Here is a 17,500-nt window from a genome sequence, read left to right on the forward strand (position 1 = left end):
AATCAACAACTAAAACTGAAATATTGCACAGTAATCTCTTTCACAACATTTTCCGTTTGACTGATAATTTTTACACCCTCTTTCTTCAGTTTAGAACAACAGCAAAAAACTTGCTAATTAAAAAGTCAAGCTAAAGAGTGGTAAATTCGCTTACTCAACTGCAATTTCACAGTCAAACAAAGCAGCTCATAACTGGACATCCATTTCACACAAAAAGCCTACAAATGTGATTGTTGAAAATATGCCAGAATCTCTGTTAACACGGGATTGCAAACATTTCAGGCCTTCTTCGTTTTTTTGTTAAATGAGTGTTACAAAATATGTGAGGCAGGGAGGCATGCATTGAGAAGGAAAACATTTACCTGAAAGCCAACCGTTGTAAATTAGTGTTTTATCTCTCGCTCTATTCCTTTCAGCTTCACGGTGTTCTTCATTGAAAGTTGCTCTTCTTCTCCTTCCTCAGCTTCTCAGCTGTTGTCATAACCAAAATTTCTTGCATGGATAAATTTTCCAAAAAATCTTTATGTTACGCATGGTGCTCTGCAGGGGCACTTCATGCACCTGAGCTGCTGTAATAAGAGTTGTTACGTGGGAGGCGCGGTGGCCTTGTGGTTAGTGCGCTTGATTCCGGATCAAATGGTCTGGGTTTCGGGTTCTGGCCGGGGACATTGTGTTGTGTTCTTGGGCAAGACACTTTACTCTCATGGTGCCTCTCTCCACTCAGGTGTACAAAATGGGTACCGGCAAATTTAATGCGGGGGATAACCCTGCAATGGACTAGCATCCCATCCAGGGGCAGTAGAAATGCTACCAGTCGCTTCATGCTACAGTAATCAGAGATAAGCGACGGCCTGATGGGCCTTCTAGGCTCGTAGCAGACTTCACCTTGCTTGACAAACAAGATGATTCTCCAGAAAACGGCCTTTATCCATTCATGCTATTTGTCATAAACTTTATAAGAGTTGGCCCCACTTTTTGAGATCACCCAAATGTCCATACAATGTATCTTTGTTGCATGGTTTTTCTTTTTTTTTTAAATGACGTTCTACAGTTTTTAGTGGGTGATGTAGCAGCTTTCTTTACGTATGATGTGATTGGTTTGCTACCCTAGCCAAAAACAAAAGACTAAACAATTGAAACAATGCCTTGTACTTAAAATCAATCATAGAAGGTGCTCACAATACCAAACAATAGCATGTTACGAGAGCTTCTATACTACTGTTTGTAGTGATTATGGCTATGTTTCAAATGAATGTAATAAATTTTAAAGAGTGACTTTCTGCAGGTCATGAAATTACTGGTACCCAAAATTGTGTGTGATAGCCCCTTTATTGTCAATGAAAAATCTACGTTACTGAATATTAATACAGTATCTGCATGGGCATCTGGTTTTGTTTTAGTCAAAAGCAAGAATGAACAAACTTCGTAGAGCTCTTTTGGATGTGCAACGAAAGAGATCAAGGTACAGAGGTTGTGTATTATGAATTTATAATTAAATTGTGCAGTACATGTACCTTATTTCTCTATCATTAGATAATTAAAAGCATTTTTTAAGAGAGCAGGCTATGGTGGTCATTTGTGGGAAAGGCTCCTGTTTTCCATCGGGGTTTGATACCTGAGCCCGAAGTAATCAGGCTGAGGGCTCTGAAATCAGATGCTTTTCCCTGGACACTCCCATTTTTTCCCTTCTTAATGATAAAAGCCTCATTTTCTTTATAAACCACCAAACGCTGGTGCTCTTCTATTTGCAAATGGGGAACTGCAAATTAAATGAAATCTAATTATTAAACTAGATCAAATACAAGAAATTGTGGAAAGAGCAGTAAACGGGACTTCCTTCAAAATACCTCTTGGAGTAGCATAGAGAATTGATAAACGCAACCCACACATGACACCAAGTCTGAGGCCCTCCTGGGGGTAGGGGGGTCCTTATTCGCTAAAATATTTGCTTGTGTTCCTTTGTTCCCCAAATTACTTTCAAAATTGTTCCCAACTTTTTGATCCCTTCTTGTTCCCTAAAATATTTTGACAAAATAAAATGTTCCCCTGTTCCCCAGTTCAAATTTTCCATGTTTTCTTGTTCCGCCAGACGCCTGGGAGGGCTTCAAGTCTAGGATATCAACCTACCTGTAAATGTATATGTAGGACACATTTGCGGAAGCTAATAAATAATTGATAAATATTATTGCAGTCTCCAACCTTAATCTCTGGCAACTACTATTAATTTTTTTTCATGTAGTAATCCTAAGTCATCATCAGTAAAGAAATAACTTTGTATCTTTTTCCTATTCAGGATTTCAGCAAAACTTGAAAAAGAAATAAAGGAACGGCAACAAAATATGGAGAGAGACAAGGTAAACTTGCAATGTTGAAAACAGAAGTGACCATAAATTAATGATCAACATTTGTCAGAGTCCACTTTCTTGTTTAACCCAGAAGAATTGTCAGAATGTGCAAGGATTACGTCATTGGTAGGGAAATAACCACTGTACTAAAGATAGCCGTGGATAACGTCATTCTTGAGCTATGTTACTCGTGTGACTACTTTGCTAGCCCTTTACTCAATCATGTAAAAAACCAATTAAATTCAATTGTGACTTTTAAGAAAGAACGCTGTAAGTTGTTAATAGTGTTATTATCGCATTGTTCATACCCATGCATATCCCAAAGAAAGTTCCAGATTAATTTAAGAAGACCATTACGTCATCGGAGATTTCACAACAGCTACGACTGATGGTGCAATCAGAGATTTCACAACAGCTATGAGGGATGGTGCAATAAGTTTGTATGTAGTCGTTGTTAGTGCACCCTCACGAGCGCCAGAGCACGTGCACGCATCATAATAATTTATTAGTCATGTTCAAAAGGGTGGCTTTTTCTAAATGGCTTGGCTTGCGAGAAACAAGTCATTGTACATTGTGCTAGCATTTTTTCGAGCATTTTAGTGCAAAAGCATTAAAGTAAAAGCATCAAGCATTATTCGAGCATTTTAGAGGCATTTTAGTGAAAAATTAGTATTTTTTCCACAGAAAATAGAAATAAACATTTTTTTTACGAGAAAATGAAGACTTAGGATGCTTTCAATTTGACAGAACTGACCGGCCAGACAGGGCATATGGCAGGACTAATTCAGATCTACAATGCCTTCAAATCAACACGCTTCAAAGATGATACATGTATATGCTTCGACAGATTATGATGCAAGTTTTCTGTCAAATTGTTGCATTTTCTTTGCAAACTGACGGGTCTGGCCAGCCAGTTCTGACAAAAGGAAAGTGCCCTTAAACTTATCCTCTTCCCTTAGGCTCACTGAAAGGGGACAAAGGGGTAACAGCACGACAGATCACTTAGACAATTATTAAATAAGTTGTTGTTAACTTGTTATACTAGATATACATTTTTGTTAAGCATTCGGATATACATTTTTGTTAAGCACTCTGAACTGTTAATTGTGTTGAAACGTTAAAATTGTTAAAATTTAAAAAAAAAGCCCTAATATAGATGTATGAGCATTAACTGAGCATTTTTACTTTTGGGGGAAACCGAGCATTTTAGTGGAATAAAGAGGTGGAACATTTCAGTGGGGAAATAAAGGCATAGTGTATATTACATAAAGCCTAGGCAGGGCCGTAGCTAGTAACAGGCAAACCGAAACACTTGCCTCGGTCATTTCTTACGTTTTTGTTGTTTGTAGTCATCTTAAACACCCTAAATATACCTAGGAAGGTAATTTAACCATGGACATTGCCTCAGTCATATATATATTTTTTCATATTCATGACGTGACTTTACTGTTTTATTTATGATTTAATTATTTTGTTTTTGCCTTTGTAGTTTTAACTGTAGTTTTAACTTTGTAGTTTTAACTTTGACTTTGTAAATAGCGCTTTTGGACCCTTGGGAAAGGGTGCTTTGTAAATTCTTATTATTTTTAGTGTTATTATAATTGTAATGTCAACAGTAGAAATATGACTTGCACAATTTGCCTGTCATAGCATGCCGTACGATGAACCACCTCAGAGTTATAACAACACATTATTAAAAAAATGATGGCCATCCTACACAGCTACTGTTTGGGTAGGATTTATTCAAATTCTCTCCATTTTAAAACTTTCTCAGGTACTAGAAGATTTTAGCTCATTCTTGTTCAAACTTGAAGATCTGCAAGAGGAATGCAGAAAACATGTGTCATCAAAGAAATTGTCTAAGTTGGTAAGACCAAGTGCACAATATTTTATCCCATACTTTTATTCAGTTTGACTACAGCCAAACCAACCAATGAGAAAATCAATAAGGTCTTACCTCTTCTTAATTGCAGGGTCCTTCTTTAACCCTAAATACAAAGAAAATTGAGATATAGGGTATTGTTTTTTTGCGGGAAGTCAACAAAGTTTTAAAGTATTAGCTTTTGCTTACATCTACAGCTTGTTGCCCATGCATCTCTAGAGTAAATCCTAGAAAGGTATAAAATAATGAGGGAAAATAAGGAGTTTCATTTTTTATGACAAGAAGCACAGCGCCTGCTGTTGAGGGCAATTAACAAAGCTTTATTTTTGTGATAAAAGGGAAGGGCTCCTATTAGAAACATCTCTAGACTAGTACCCTAATTAATGACAGAAACATTGGAGGAGGAAGCGAGACATGGAATAATTAACTTTATTCTTTTCAAAATTTGAATGGTTGGAGGCAGTGTGGCCCAGTGGTTAGGGCGCTTGCCTTGAGATCCAGAGATCCCGGGTTCAAGACCCGCTCTGATCACTCGTTGAATTTGTTCCTGGTAGTCCCTGGTTCAACTTCCCAGCTGCACTTGTAAATAGCCGACTGGTATGGCTCTGGCCAGTTGGGATTCTTAACAGTTGTTGTTGTTGTGTTCTGTTGTTTCGTTGATTGTGTTTCATTGGCCCTGAAAAGCCCCTATGGGGAGCGGTCAATTAAGTATGTATTGTATTGTATAATTAATTTTGTTTGTTTGGTTGCTTTCCTTAAAGTTTATTTATGCACAAAATGGGATTTTTCTTATAGAGCTCTTCATGTCTGGGTTAATTATGTTGTACCAAGGTTCTTTACCATGTATTTTACTCTAAGTGGGATCAGGAATTTGGTTGGGTAAACAGAGGACATCGTAAACTTATAATATTATTGTTCAATTAGAGCGTGTTTAAATTGAGTGTCATAAAACCAAAACCAAAGTAATTACTTTGGCCAATCAAAAAAGATGGAGACAATCCAGTAAACCAATCAAAACTCAAAGTAATTACACGTAGCCGACACAAAGCGTGGGAAAATGTGCACACATGAGCCACGATTGGTTTTGGTTTCACTTCTGTTTGGGTGAAAAAGTGACATATGAGAACTTTGAACCAATCACTGAGTGAAGTAATGCAATTAACCAAAGCAATTTGCTTATTACTTTCCACACTCAATTGAAAACCGCTCTATTGAACTTTTTGATTATGTAATAAGTACGGTAATGATGTAATGGTGTGCAAGAATTCAATTTTACTGGAAAGCTGGCTGGTGCAGAGATCATCTTTCACCAAAGTCTTAAGTTAATAATTTTCTCGGATGAAAAAAAAGAAAAGAAAATGTGTTTTGATTTGTTTCAGGACTATGGCGGTTACACCAATCTTCCCTCCTTACTTATTGAAGGGCATGGGTTATTGACAGCTGCCAGTCACCTCAGATATGTTAATGAAACCCTGCATAAGAAGTAGTTGGATCTTGATCTGGACCTCTTGAACAGAAAATACATCCACAAGGAAATTTGATAATATAAAATATCACGTGTAAAATGCTTTATTTAAAATAAATTTTATTTAAAAAAACTTGACCTCAGTCCCTTTATTTGAAAGAATTTGAAAAGTGGATGACATCATTTATCAAGGGACAGATAGTAGGGGCAAACAGAACCTCTTTAAGAGATGTGGCAAAATTGGCGGCAACAAAAAAAAATGAAGAGGCAATGGTTTGTATTGTTTGCATTTTGTTCCCCTGACTTTCTTCGCAGCCCCATGCACTCTCTGCTCTTGGGTCTTCAAGGATATTAGTGGACAGTGCATTTAGTCTACAATGCTTTTGGAAGCATTGACTGTAATTGATACTGTCAAGGGGAGCAACGGCACATTGGCAACCTTTAGATTGGAGTCAGAGTCAGGTCAAGGGTTTTTTAAAGTGTAACTGCTCAGAAGGGAATGGACGTATGTACTTGTACGTGTTATGTCATCATCAACATCACCATTATAATTTATTATTTTTATATATTACCAATTTAGGAAAGTTGTCAATGAACACTTGTTAGTAAAAGTGCAACTTTGATAGAAAATATGTATGAATTATTAAATTTTCAACCTCAAATATTGTGTTTCTAGCAATGTGATTGGCTCACTCTATCTTGGTTATCAGCCCATAATTATATCTCATGACCTTATATGGAAATTGATGGTGCAGGTTGCATTGCAAGAACTGAACAACTTGCGGTCGATTTCAAAAATTAAAACAGGTCAGAGTTCAATGAAAATTAATAATATCATTATTGATCCATGTGACCATGGAATAATATTTCTCAAATACCATATATGTGATCTGCAGGGGTTGAGATGATTGATGTTGGAGAGTGAATTGTAATCGCAGTTGCAAAAGAAGCCAGAAAGATCCAGGCTTTTACGGCGGGTCTAAAACAGGTCACTCGTTGCAGGCCATTGTTTTACCTTTTGGAAAGTTATCCAAAACCCTCAATTTGGCTAACCCTATAGGCCTAAACTTGGTTTTTAGGCCTAGGGTTAGGGTTAGCCAAATTGAGGGTTTTGGGTTACTGTCAAAAAGGTAAAACAATGACCTGCAACGAGTGACCTGTCAATAATATATAACCAACTTTGGCCAATCAAAAAGGACGGAGACAATCCCGTAAACTAATCAAAACTTGAAGTAATTACATGTAGCAGACACAAAGCGCAGGAAAATGTGCACATGTGAGCCACGATTGGTTTTGGTTTCAGTTCTGATTGGTTGAAAAAGTGGCGCTAGAACGTTGAACCAATCACTGAGTGAAGTAATGCAAAACCAAAACAATTTGCTAATTTCTTTCGACACCCAATTGAAAACCGCTCTATATGTGAAATATCAATTGATTGATTATTGTTGAAGTTAATTTTCAGAAGTACTTCAGGTTGTTTACGGATTCTGAGTTTTAACAGCTAAATTGTTCGATCCGTGGGTGGAAGAGAAGGGGCAGAGACCACTGTCGGGGGAAGGGTGATGAACTACCTCACGCTCTTCGCGTTTCTCACGCGCGAGTGATTTTTTCACATCAGCGCTTGCTAAGGAAGTGGACTAATTGATTTGGGGAAGATCTGCGGGATTCGAAGTATTGGGGGGCATCATATATGAAATAAATATTATGTGAGCTCTTGGCAATGTGATAATGAATACGCATTTCAAATTTGCGTGGAAGAGGATACCCGCGTGTTGCATTCACACGTGCGAGACACTGGCCTGGAGGCTGAAACTTGGCAGTATTTTTGTTCTTAACTTGTAACACCACTCTTTTGCCGAATTAATTCATGTGCTTTTGTTGAATTAAATCAAAGACCCATCCCTTTGATTTTAGCATATGTGAGCAGCTGATGTTCTTTGTTCAAAACAGACGCCACGCGCAAAGCGAGCGCGACGCTCTTCCAAAAAAGGAGCGCCAGTTAGAACTCTAATTCTGATTGGTTGGAATTTCACCTTTGACGAGTGCGAGTGCTACGAGCTCTATTGCACGCTTTCTCTGTTCGCCAAGCTTTGACTGTATTTTCTTGACCATTTCCCTATCAAATCAACATGTCTGGACGTGGAGGAAAAGCTGCAAAAAGGGCGAAAGCAGTTTCCCGGTCGGCTAAGGCAGGCCTTCAATTTCCAGTTAGCAGGGTTCACCGATATTTAAGGCAGGCAACACATCACTTTCGAATCGCCTCTGGTGCTCCAGTGTATCAAGCTGCCGTCATGGAATACTTGACGGCTGAGATTTTAGAACTCGCGGGAAATGCCGCAAGAGATAACAAAAAAACAAGGATCATCCCAAGACATATTTTACTCGCCGTAGCCAACGACGAGGAACTCCATCAGGCAAGTACCGGGTTTGTGGGCAGTTAATTTGATGTCATCGACCAGGCGACATCGCGAAAAGATGGCAAGTCTGATTGATTTCGAATCTAGTTCTGACAGATGCTTAAATTCATACGTGGCCACCAGATAATGAAAAAAAAACGCTTGCTTGCTTGCTTTTCATCATTGAAAATTTTAGTTAACTCTAATTTAGGTATGGCTTTGTCTCTTTTCTTTGACCACATGAAGTGTTTCATTGACCTTTTTCATGGTGCTGTTGATCTCCCAAGAGTTTCAGCTTGACTGTTCTCCAAGGATTGTAAGATCTTCCTTTAGTGTGCTGACGCTTATGGTTCTATTTCATTTTCGCTTTGTTGATTTCAGTCAAGAACCGATTGTGTACTCCATGCGTTGTGGGCTGTTCTGGTCAGCATTTGGCGCTTAAAACCATAAATAACCAAGATCATTATCAATATATCTTTTTTAGAGGTTCTAGGTATTTATTGGGGGGGAAAATCATTAAATTAAAGACGTTTATGGTTTTATAATGTTAAAGACCTGTTTTCTTTAAAGTGAACCCCAAACAACCATACTTGTCACACTTTCATGTTATATATTCCGGCTCAGTTGCCAAATATAAAATATGTCATTATTTTATTCATAGAACTTTGCATTGGGGTTATCAAGTAAACAAAGATTGAAAGCGGATATTTTTAGCAAAAGCCTTTTGTTGTTAATCGATCATCATCATCATCATCACCATCGCATGTTTATGTACTCGGATTTTAGAGTAGCTTCAACCAATGCATATGATGTATCAATGAATGAAATGATACATGAAATGAATCATATACGGAACTGCGGGATATGAAATCAAGTAAAGCCATGATCCTTGCAGTTATGGACACAATTTTAGTAATTGCATAGAGAAGCCTGAAAAAATGCTGTTGAAGTCCTGGGTCCGGGGTTTTTTCAGGTTTCTCTACACAATTGCTAAAATTGCATCCATAACTGCAAGGATCATGGCTTTACTTGATTTCATATCTGCAGTTCAGTATATGATTCATTTCATATATCATTTTGTTCATTGCTTCATTCCTCGCGGAAAAATTAGAACCCACAAATGACCAACTCCCAATGTCAGTGGCTTCATAGCTCAGTTGGTTAGAGTGTTGCACTGGTATTCCGAAGTCACAAGTTCAAACCCCGTTGAAGTCCTGAAATTTTCAGGCTTCTCCATGCAATTGATTGCATGCAATGTATGTAATATTATAACACTGATTTAGGCATGCTTGTTGATTATGTTATCATTTCCACCCAATTTAGATGTTGGTATGAAGTTTAGGCCCAAATTTTTACAGTTTGGTAAATCTGTTCATGTCCCTTTTTTGTTCACTAGTTGTTGAAAGGAGTTACCATTGCATCAGGTGGCGTCCTTCCCAATATCCACCCTGAACTCTTAAAGAAACGGAAAGGTGGAAAGCTTGTTTCATCAGAAGAACTAGCAGCAAAGAAACCAAAGCCAAGCACTGGTACAAATCCAGGGACCTCAGGAAAGAAAATGGCTAGCCCTACAAAGAAGGCATCTCCGGTTAAGAAGGCACCAATCCCTGCCGGCAAAGGCAGAAAGAAGGGGGTAAGTTTTGAGCTTTACTGCACCTTATTGTGTAGATTTTCGGGGATCAACTTTGCTTTTTTACTTCTGCGAATCATGTTTGCAGTGACAGTTAAAAAAAAAACTGGACTGTGACAGGCGTAAACTCGCCAAGTGGATCAGTCACCCAGTCATAATATTAAATGGGACACCTTAACTTAACCTGTTCCCCTACTGTTATTGAGCACAGTGAAAAAGCACACTTTACTGTTTTGTTCATGAGAGGCACCATAAATTTACCATCTATTTGATGTGACAAATATTGTCCGATTCAGCTACAGTGATTGATTGCAGTGGAAAACAACAATAATTTTTAGAAGAAGCAGACACCAGTTGTTCATAGGATAAGCTCAATTAACCTGGAAACTCCAAAAGTACCTAGGAAACAGGTCATTTTTCATCTATTTGGAGCATAGTTTGACATTTTACTCATACATGTATCAAGAAAAAAAATATATTAAAAGAAAGACTTTACTGATTAGAGTGTAATGTGAAGTGCTAAGTATCTACCCCATATGAACCATGTGAGTGTTAGCCCTACTGATGGAAATGGGCCCACACAAGGACAGAGAAAAAATCTGACCAGGGTGGGAATTGAACCCACGACCTTCGGGTTAGATCACCGCTACTCTACTGACTGAGCTACAAGGTCAGGCGGGGGCAGGTACTGGGAACTGAAGATTTTAAAATCATGGCAATGAACATGTACAAGTATAACGTTTGCAAGAAAACGTAATCCTTCCTTGTATTAAAAGAAAGGTTTGAACATGATGCAGGGAGGCGTGGTAGCCTCCGGCTAAGGTCGTGAGGGGTAGGGGGGTGGCCCAGTGGTTAGGGTGCTTGCCTTGAGATCCGGAGATCCCGGGTTCAAGACCCGCTCTGACCACTCGTTGAATTTGTTCCTGGTAGTCCCTGGTTCAACTTCCCAGCTGCACTTGTAAATAGCCAACTGGTTTGCCTCCGGCCAGTCGGGATTCTTAACAGTTGTTGTTGTTCTGTTCTGTCGCTGCGTTGTGTTTCGTTGGCCCTGAAAAGCTCCTATGGGGAGCGGTCAATTAAGTATGTATTGTATTGTATGTATTGTAGCCTCATGGTTAGAGTGCTTGACTCCGGATCGAATGGTCCGGGTTCGGGACCTGGCCGGGGACATTGTGTTGTGTTCTTGGGCAAGACACTTTACTCCCTCGGTGCCTCTCTCCACCCAGGTGTATAAATGGGTACCAGCGAAATGCTGGGGGTAACCCTGCATTGGACTAGCATCCCATCCAGAGGGGAGTAGAAATACTTGTAGTCCCTCATGCTACAGAAACCAGGGATAAGCTCTGGCCTGATGGGCCACTAGGCCTGTAAGCTGACTTTACATGAACATTAACATGATGCAGTGCAGATATTAGTTGTTTAAAGTCGAACACATCATCAAACAAACAAAGCTATAGTATTGTCACAATGCATTTAAATCAAATGACTAATTATTTATTGTGCCATAGTTTTTTGGTTATAAGGTGTGGCATTTTTTCAGTTAAAATCTTTGTGTACGCTCAAGTTGTTCTGAAATTGGGGTGTGTCTTACAGGAACAAAACGTAATATTATTTCGCCAAATTTCCCCAAAAGTTTAGTTAGAAAAAACTAAAAAGACATGTTGGCCATTGACTTTTTAAAACTTGGTGGTTCTTAAGAGAACTGGAGTGGCTCTGGAAAGGGGTTGTGTTGTACATCACTGAACGGGGTTCAGGATTGGGCAAAAGAACAATAGAACGTACAAAGATAACAATGAATTTGGCACAGAAAACATTAGGAAGTATGACACTATACAGCCAATGAAATATAGTGTTCAACAAGAGGTACGACCCTACCCCTGAAAAGAACTGTTTCATTGATCTGTTGTTAACACTTAGGTTGTGTTCTATTGGGATCAACCATTTCAGCCGCAACCGGTTTAGGTTGAAGGGGTTGAGGTTTCCCAATAGAACACTTTTCCAGCTGTTTTTGGTTGAAACTCGATAAATCCTGGGAAAAATCATTACCAGACTTCTCAGCGTTGACAAGTTGAGGGAAAGCAACATGGTAGGCCCCCACGGCCCATTTTAAATGGCCCGCGTAAACGACAATGGTCGCTGCCGATGCTTTTTCAACCATTTCAACCTAGTTTGATGCCGGTTGAAAAAGTTGATCAACCAAACCAACTGAAAACGTTTTTTTCCGAATGGAACACTAAAAAACCCAACCAACTAAAAACGGTTGATCCCAATAGAACACGACCTTAGTCTTTGTATTTGCTGTCCATGTTGAACTTGCTGTTGATGTTAATGTTGTCTGTCTGCATCTCCATTCAGCCTTCTATTCTATTCTGCCTCATTCAATATGTAAACTTGACACAAACAAGATTGAGTGCACTTTGTAACTGGAAAACTACTGTATAATGTCTGAAGTCTTATTCCTATCATGAATTTACAGCGGTTTCCAGTCACACACGGCCCTCAGCGACTTGTTTTCATTTGGTGAAACCAAATTTGGGTGGACATCAATCAAATGTTTCCTTGGCAAATTTGACTAGGACTATTTCCATGGAAACATTTGATCGACTTCCACCCAGATTTAGTTGTGAAAAATGAAAGAAGACGTTAAGGTGCTTGTGTGACTGATGATCAGTAAACTATCAGTAAACTAATATGTGTGAATCTGTTGTCTTTCTTTCCAAAAGTTACACAGAGATTTTCTCTCTGTGTTAAAGGTGACATGGATAATGCCACATTAAACTCGTAACCTTCAATTTTCCTTACTTTACCCTTGCCATATTTCCAGCCTGCGCAGAAGAAAGGAGACAAGTCAGGGCCTGGAGCAGGTCTTGCGGTTCTATCAGAGAAAACTCTCTTTTTGGGACAAAAGGTAAAGGCAGAGAAAAATATTGTGATGTACATGAAGAGGGAGATAGTGTTTCTTGTTTGTTAATGTATTCTTTTCCCTAATATTGTGTATTAAAGATAGGGGAAAGGGTAAGTTTACTTGTAGGCAAGTCCAGCTTTTTCTCTTCTAACTGAAGGTGGATTCTTTAACATGAAAGTTGTATCTGTTTCAGTTGACAGTCATTCAAGGAGACATTTCAGCAGTTGAAGCTGACGCCCTCGTCAATCCTACTAATGCAACTTTCTACTTGGGAGGTGAAGTAGGTATGTGTTCCCCTGATCAAAGGTTTTTGTTAATTCTGGATTATCCTTTGTCCCTAAGGGGCCTCCCCACTGACAAGTGCAATGTAGAATAGTATGGTGTAAGACAGACTAAAAACTAGGAGTGTCACTCTTAAGCCTAGTTTTCATGTCCGGAAAATCCCAGATGATCGGGGATCGGGATTTTGCCGTTTCCCAACAGTCCCAGATTTTGCCAATGTGTCAGAAATGGTGAGATGCTTGTCGCAGATTCTCCCGATGGTGACTGTTGGAAAATGGAAAGTGCGCCAAAAAATTGAAACTTACAATTTAGAGGATTGGTAACGAATGATGTCTCGGACGGTATGTCTGGAATCATCACCGATGATCGCAAAAATTTGGGATGCGCCAGGAAAGTAGAAACATGTCTTATTTTCCCAATTTATCCCTGGCCATCCGAGATTATCCGGGGTGTCTATGATTTATGGTTTTCATTAATTGGCAAAGTCTGGGATGGTCGGGAAATTGTGACATCCCTGATCGTCTGGGATTTTCCCGACAGATGAAAACTAGGTTTTAGAAGGAAAGTGTTATGGGGAACATAGATAAAGAGTGTATGTAGATGTTGTTAAGGAAGCTCCATCTGAAGGGGAGTCAGGGAGGCTTAGTAATGGTAATGGTAATGAATTTATATAGCGCATTTTCTATTAACATATTCAAATGCGCTTTACAAGGAAGTGATCTATGGGTGAGATTGGACATCAGCATATACAGGCGCCGCTGGCAGCCGCTATCAGTCCATTAGCGATCTCACCCAGCACATGAATGAATGAAATGAGTCCTGACCACAACACCAGGAGCTCCATGCCCTACTCTTTACGAATAGTGTGTGGGTTCTTTTACGTCCCACTGGGTTGAGAGCATTGAAAGGTTGTGAGACGGGGCCTACGATTTATAGTCCTTATCCGAGAAGACTTGAAAGTCTTAACCATTTGCGGATGTAATTACAAAGGTAGCACTTTCTCCTCAGTTATTTTAAGACCCTGAGTGTTGGTCCGGCCGGAGTCGAACTCACGACCTCCCGCATGACAGCCCGATGCTCAACCAACTGAGCCACAGGCGTGCGGTAGTGGGAATCAACCGTGCCTTACACCCCGGCAACCTGGGTTCAACCCTTGGCCATATGGTTGTATGTCGGCTGAGTTTCAGTTGATCTCAATCTGACTCCGGTTTTCCTCCCTCATCAAATTCGACTCTTAGTCAATTACATCTGGCTGCGGGTGGTTACCCTCAATAGGGACAACCTGTGGTATCCTTCCCTTTCATTTAAGTGAATCAATAAAGTGGGTATTATTATCTAAAGGCATTTGACTTTGAGTCATAAATAATGACAATTCGTTCGCAGGATCAGTGTTGGAGAAAACTGGTGGAGATGACTTTAAAGATGAGGTTAAGAAATTGTCAGAATCTCATGGACCTTTGGAACTAGCAACAGGTAAATGTTTATCAGTAATAGATGCTCTTTCTTCTATGATCATAAGTTTATGTGCAAAAATTTAATGTGAAACAATTTTCTAACACATTACACTTAAGCAGGTGATGTGGTCAGCACAGACAGACCCCTTTGCCATTTGATGGGAACAGTCTGGCTAAGTCATGTGTGACTCATACAGAGATGTATCCAGGTTTTCAAATTTGGGGGTCCTCTGGACCCCTTTAGCAAAATGCATTATCTCTAAAGAATAATTAATTTTGACAAATTATGAGCTCAAATTATTTTCAAGTGCTAGGTATTTTTGCAGGAATGAAATTACATATAGCATTCTGTTTGCAATTGACCAAAGAAATGACCTCAGGAATTCAGAATCTCTAGAGCAAAGTTCAAGAAGGGCATACAGAGTTAACCCTTTAAGCCCCGAGGGGTTCCCCATTGACGAGTAAAATCGTTTGGCGTTAGACAGAGTAAAATCTATAAGTGGCATTTGGCACTCTCGTGGCTGAAAGGGTTAAACGGGGACATAGGTTTTTGATGCTGTTAGCTTAACCCTTTAAGCCCCGAGGGGTTCCCCATTGACGAGTAAAATCGTCTGGCGTTAAAGTAAAATCTATAAGTGCCATTTGGCACTCTCAGGGCTGAAAGGGTTAAAAATGGGGTAAAACTTTGAGGAAAAACAGATCACACATGACATACACTGAACCTTGACTGTAAATACCATGATCTGTGGGGTTTTCTCTCAGGGGAGCAAATTTTTGGCTCATGGAAATTAAGCCTCTATAAGAATCAGTAGAACACATTTTATTCAACTCACGATTCTAAGATTATGCAGTTAAAGTGCCCCTCTGATTAAAAAAAAATCACTTCCTTTTTTTCTACAGATTTAGTAAATGTGTTTGCTTACACCTGGCTTGCAAAATTTTGAACTTTGATTTTTATCCAAAGGCCATTTACTTTGAGTGTAAGTTTTGGACTTCTTGGTCCGCCATTACTCACGTTCAAAACTGATTGGATCTCAGAGGGTTGGATCCAGGGAAAAGAGACGTCAAAGGCTCACTAGCTTAAAATTTTAGTGTGTGAATTCACCTTTTTATATATTACGCAAAACATGAGTTTAAAAATTGGAAAGCCCAAAACGTGCTACATGTAATTCTGTGGGAGTACACAGGCATTGCATTCTTAAACTAGTGAGCCTTTGATGTCATTTTCTCCTCGATCCAGCTCTCTCAAGAACTTAAAATTTGTAATGGTGGACCATTAAGTAGGGAAATTCTGGTGAAAATAAACAAGTGTCTTTTTAAAATTATTAAGGCTTAAAACTTGGGTCACGTACTGTCTAGTTAAGCACTCACTGAAAAACTGTCCCCCCACCGGTTTCGGCCGGTTTGGATGCCAATGGGTTAAGCACTCACTGAAAAACTATGTCCCCATTAACATAGTTTTGAAATCCAAAGAAAAATAAGAATATTATTGATTTTTTGGTCACAGGGGCACTTTAAATGTAATTTAACGGAGTTAACAACAGGAGTGCTCCTGTGCCGGTTGGTCCGTGCACTGTGATTTCCCACGCTTGATTGCTTAGGGCATAGTATTGTAGTTGTGTAACGGAAAAGGCATGTTTGTGCAGCACCGTTAGAAAAGAAATCCGAAGTAGAGTCTTAAGAAGTATTCTTCATCCACTGTTCATGGAACGTAAACTCGCTAACAACATTGAAATGGAAAATACTTCAAGGTCTTGCCCAAAATTTTAGCACTTACTGGTAAATAATTTTTATAATGAACATCGTTTCAACCAACTTTGACATGTGATTGATCATTTCCTGGTATTTGTTGACAGGAATTTCTTTGTTCAACACAGTTTTTCCATAGATCTTTGCATATAACAAGAGGAACGTGAGCTGAATGTTCGTAGCTAAAGTAACCAGGCATTAGATCTGACACAAAGATGGAAAACTGGACACCGGAAGCAGCCATTTTCAAATGTTCCCGCACATAAGCGCCTCACCCATGATTTCTAGTGATGAATTTTGGGAAAAGGATGCAGCTTATCTGTGGGTGTTTACGGTGTAATTTTACTGGTGCTCATGTTACAAATTGCACTTGCAATCATGAGATTACCTACTGGTATACTAATCTTAGTCTACCTTTAAGGGCCATGTGGGAGAGTACTCTTGGATGTAAATGCCCCTCCTTCAGTAAATTGGGCAATCCTATTCTGAAAGAGCTATCATTCAGGGATCTGAGGATGATATGATGACAATGGTTAAGAATCACTGACTTTGAATTGTTTGTTTCTTTGCCTTCTTTGTCAGCTGCCATAAGTGACGCACCCAATATGCATGCTCAGTATGTTATCCACGTACACAGCCCTACTTGGGGGAATGATCAATCCACAGAAAACTTGGAGAAAGCTGTCAAAAACACATTGACACTAGCTGATGAGAAGAACATCAAATCCATTGCTTTCCCATCAGTTGGAAGTGGAAGGTGAGTTTAAGAATTCTGTAATAAATTTTATTGGTTCTTATAGTATGCATGAAAAAAAAAAAAAACAACTCAATTCTGATTGGCCAAACAAGAGTGCAGTTATCTTGTATCATGGCTGATGGGTGCAAATTACAAATGCATGTTTCCAAGTTTACAGTTGAATGACTTTTTAACAATAGTCTTGTAAAAGTCTGAATTCGGCAAAAGTAATTTTTCATCCAATCGGGTGAATGAACTTCATAGCAAATTGAAGCATGCACTGTCAAAATTTCACTTGATTTTTTTTGATTTTCCATCTTCCTTTTTTTCGTGTATATCATTATTAAAGTACTCTCATCATTTCTGACTTAATTTGGTATAACTAAGCAGTTGTACATTTTTCAGGCTACAAATTTCGCAATGCCTTCGTCTGAAAAATTAGTCTTTGTGGCAGGTGGTTTGGTGAATTAGAGATGATTTCCACTGGGGTTGATGCCAGTTTCTTGCCCAGCCCCACCCCCCTGCGCATTCTCTTTTGGCTTCGGTCCGGGTTTTCGTGCAGCTGTTACATTCAAACAATCTCTCGAACGTTAAATTCCCGGTGGAAAGAAACGTCTAAAATTCACCACTCCACCTGCTACACAGGCTATCTGAAA

The 17,500-nt window shown here is 39.2% G+C and overlaps 2 protein-coding genes across 3 annotated transcripts in view; both read left to right on the top strand.

Moving 5' to 3' along the window:
- LOC138032994 (centromere protein U-like) overlaps positions 1 to 5,830 on the top strand; it is a 16,011-nt gene extending 10,181 nt beyond the window's left edge. Inside the window, exons 9-12 of the mRNA XM_068880723.1 lie at positions 1,401 to 1,462; positions 2,294 to 2,354; positions 4,120 to 4,212; positions 5,607 to 5,830. Of these exons, the coding sequence (XP_068736824.1) occupies positions 1,401 to 1,462; positions 2,294 to 2,354; positions 4,120 to 4,212; positions 5,607 to 5,714 (324 nt within the window). The 3' untranslated portion in view covers positions 5,715 to 5,830. The remainder of the gene's footprint in view (positions 1 to 1,400; positions 1,463 to 2,293; positions 2,355 to 4,119; positions 4,213 to 5,606) is intronic.
- A 1,877-nt stretch (positions 5,831 to 7,707) lies between these two features.
- Positions 7,708 to 17,500, top strand: part of LOC138033872 (core histone macro-H2A.1-like) — an 11,068-nt gene continuing 1,275 nt past the window's right edge. The window contains exons 1-6 of one of the 2 annotated variants that reach the window (XM_068881739.1): positions 7,708 to 8,106; positions 9,485 to 9,721; positions 12,543 to 12,626; positions 12,817 to 12,907; positions 14,289 to 14,378; positions 16,691 to 16,865. In XM_068881739.1, coding sequence (XP_068737840.1) covers positions 7,822 to 8,106; positions 9,485 to 9,721; positions 12,543 to 12,626; positions 12,817 to 12,907; positions 14,289 to 14,378; positions 16,691 to 16,865 — 962 coding nt within the window. In that variant the 5' untranslated portion in view covers positions 7,708 to 7,821. The remainder of the gene's footprint in view (positions 8,107 to 9,484; positions 9,722 to 12,542; positions 12,627 to 12,816; positions 12,908 to 14,288; positions 14,379 to 16,690; positions 16,866 to 17,500) is intronic. The other variant, XM_068881740.1, reaches the window with a different exon arrangement.

This window comes from Montipora capricornis, chromosome 14 (assembly GCF_036669925.1).
Source record: "Montipora capricornis isolate CH-2021 chromosome 14, ASM3666992v2, whole genome shotgun sequence".
NCBI lineage: Eukaryota > Metazoa > Cnidaria > Anthozoa > Scleractinia > Acroporidae > Montipora > Montipora capricornis.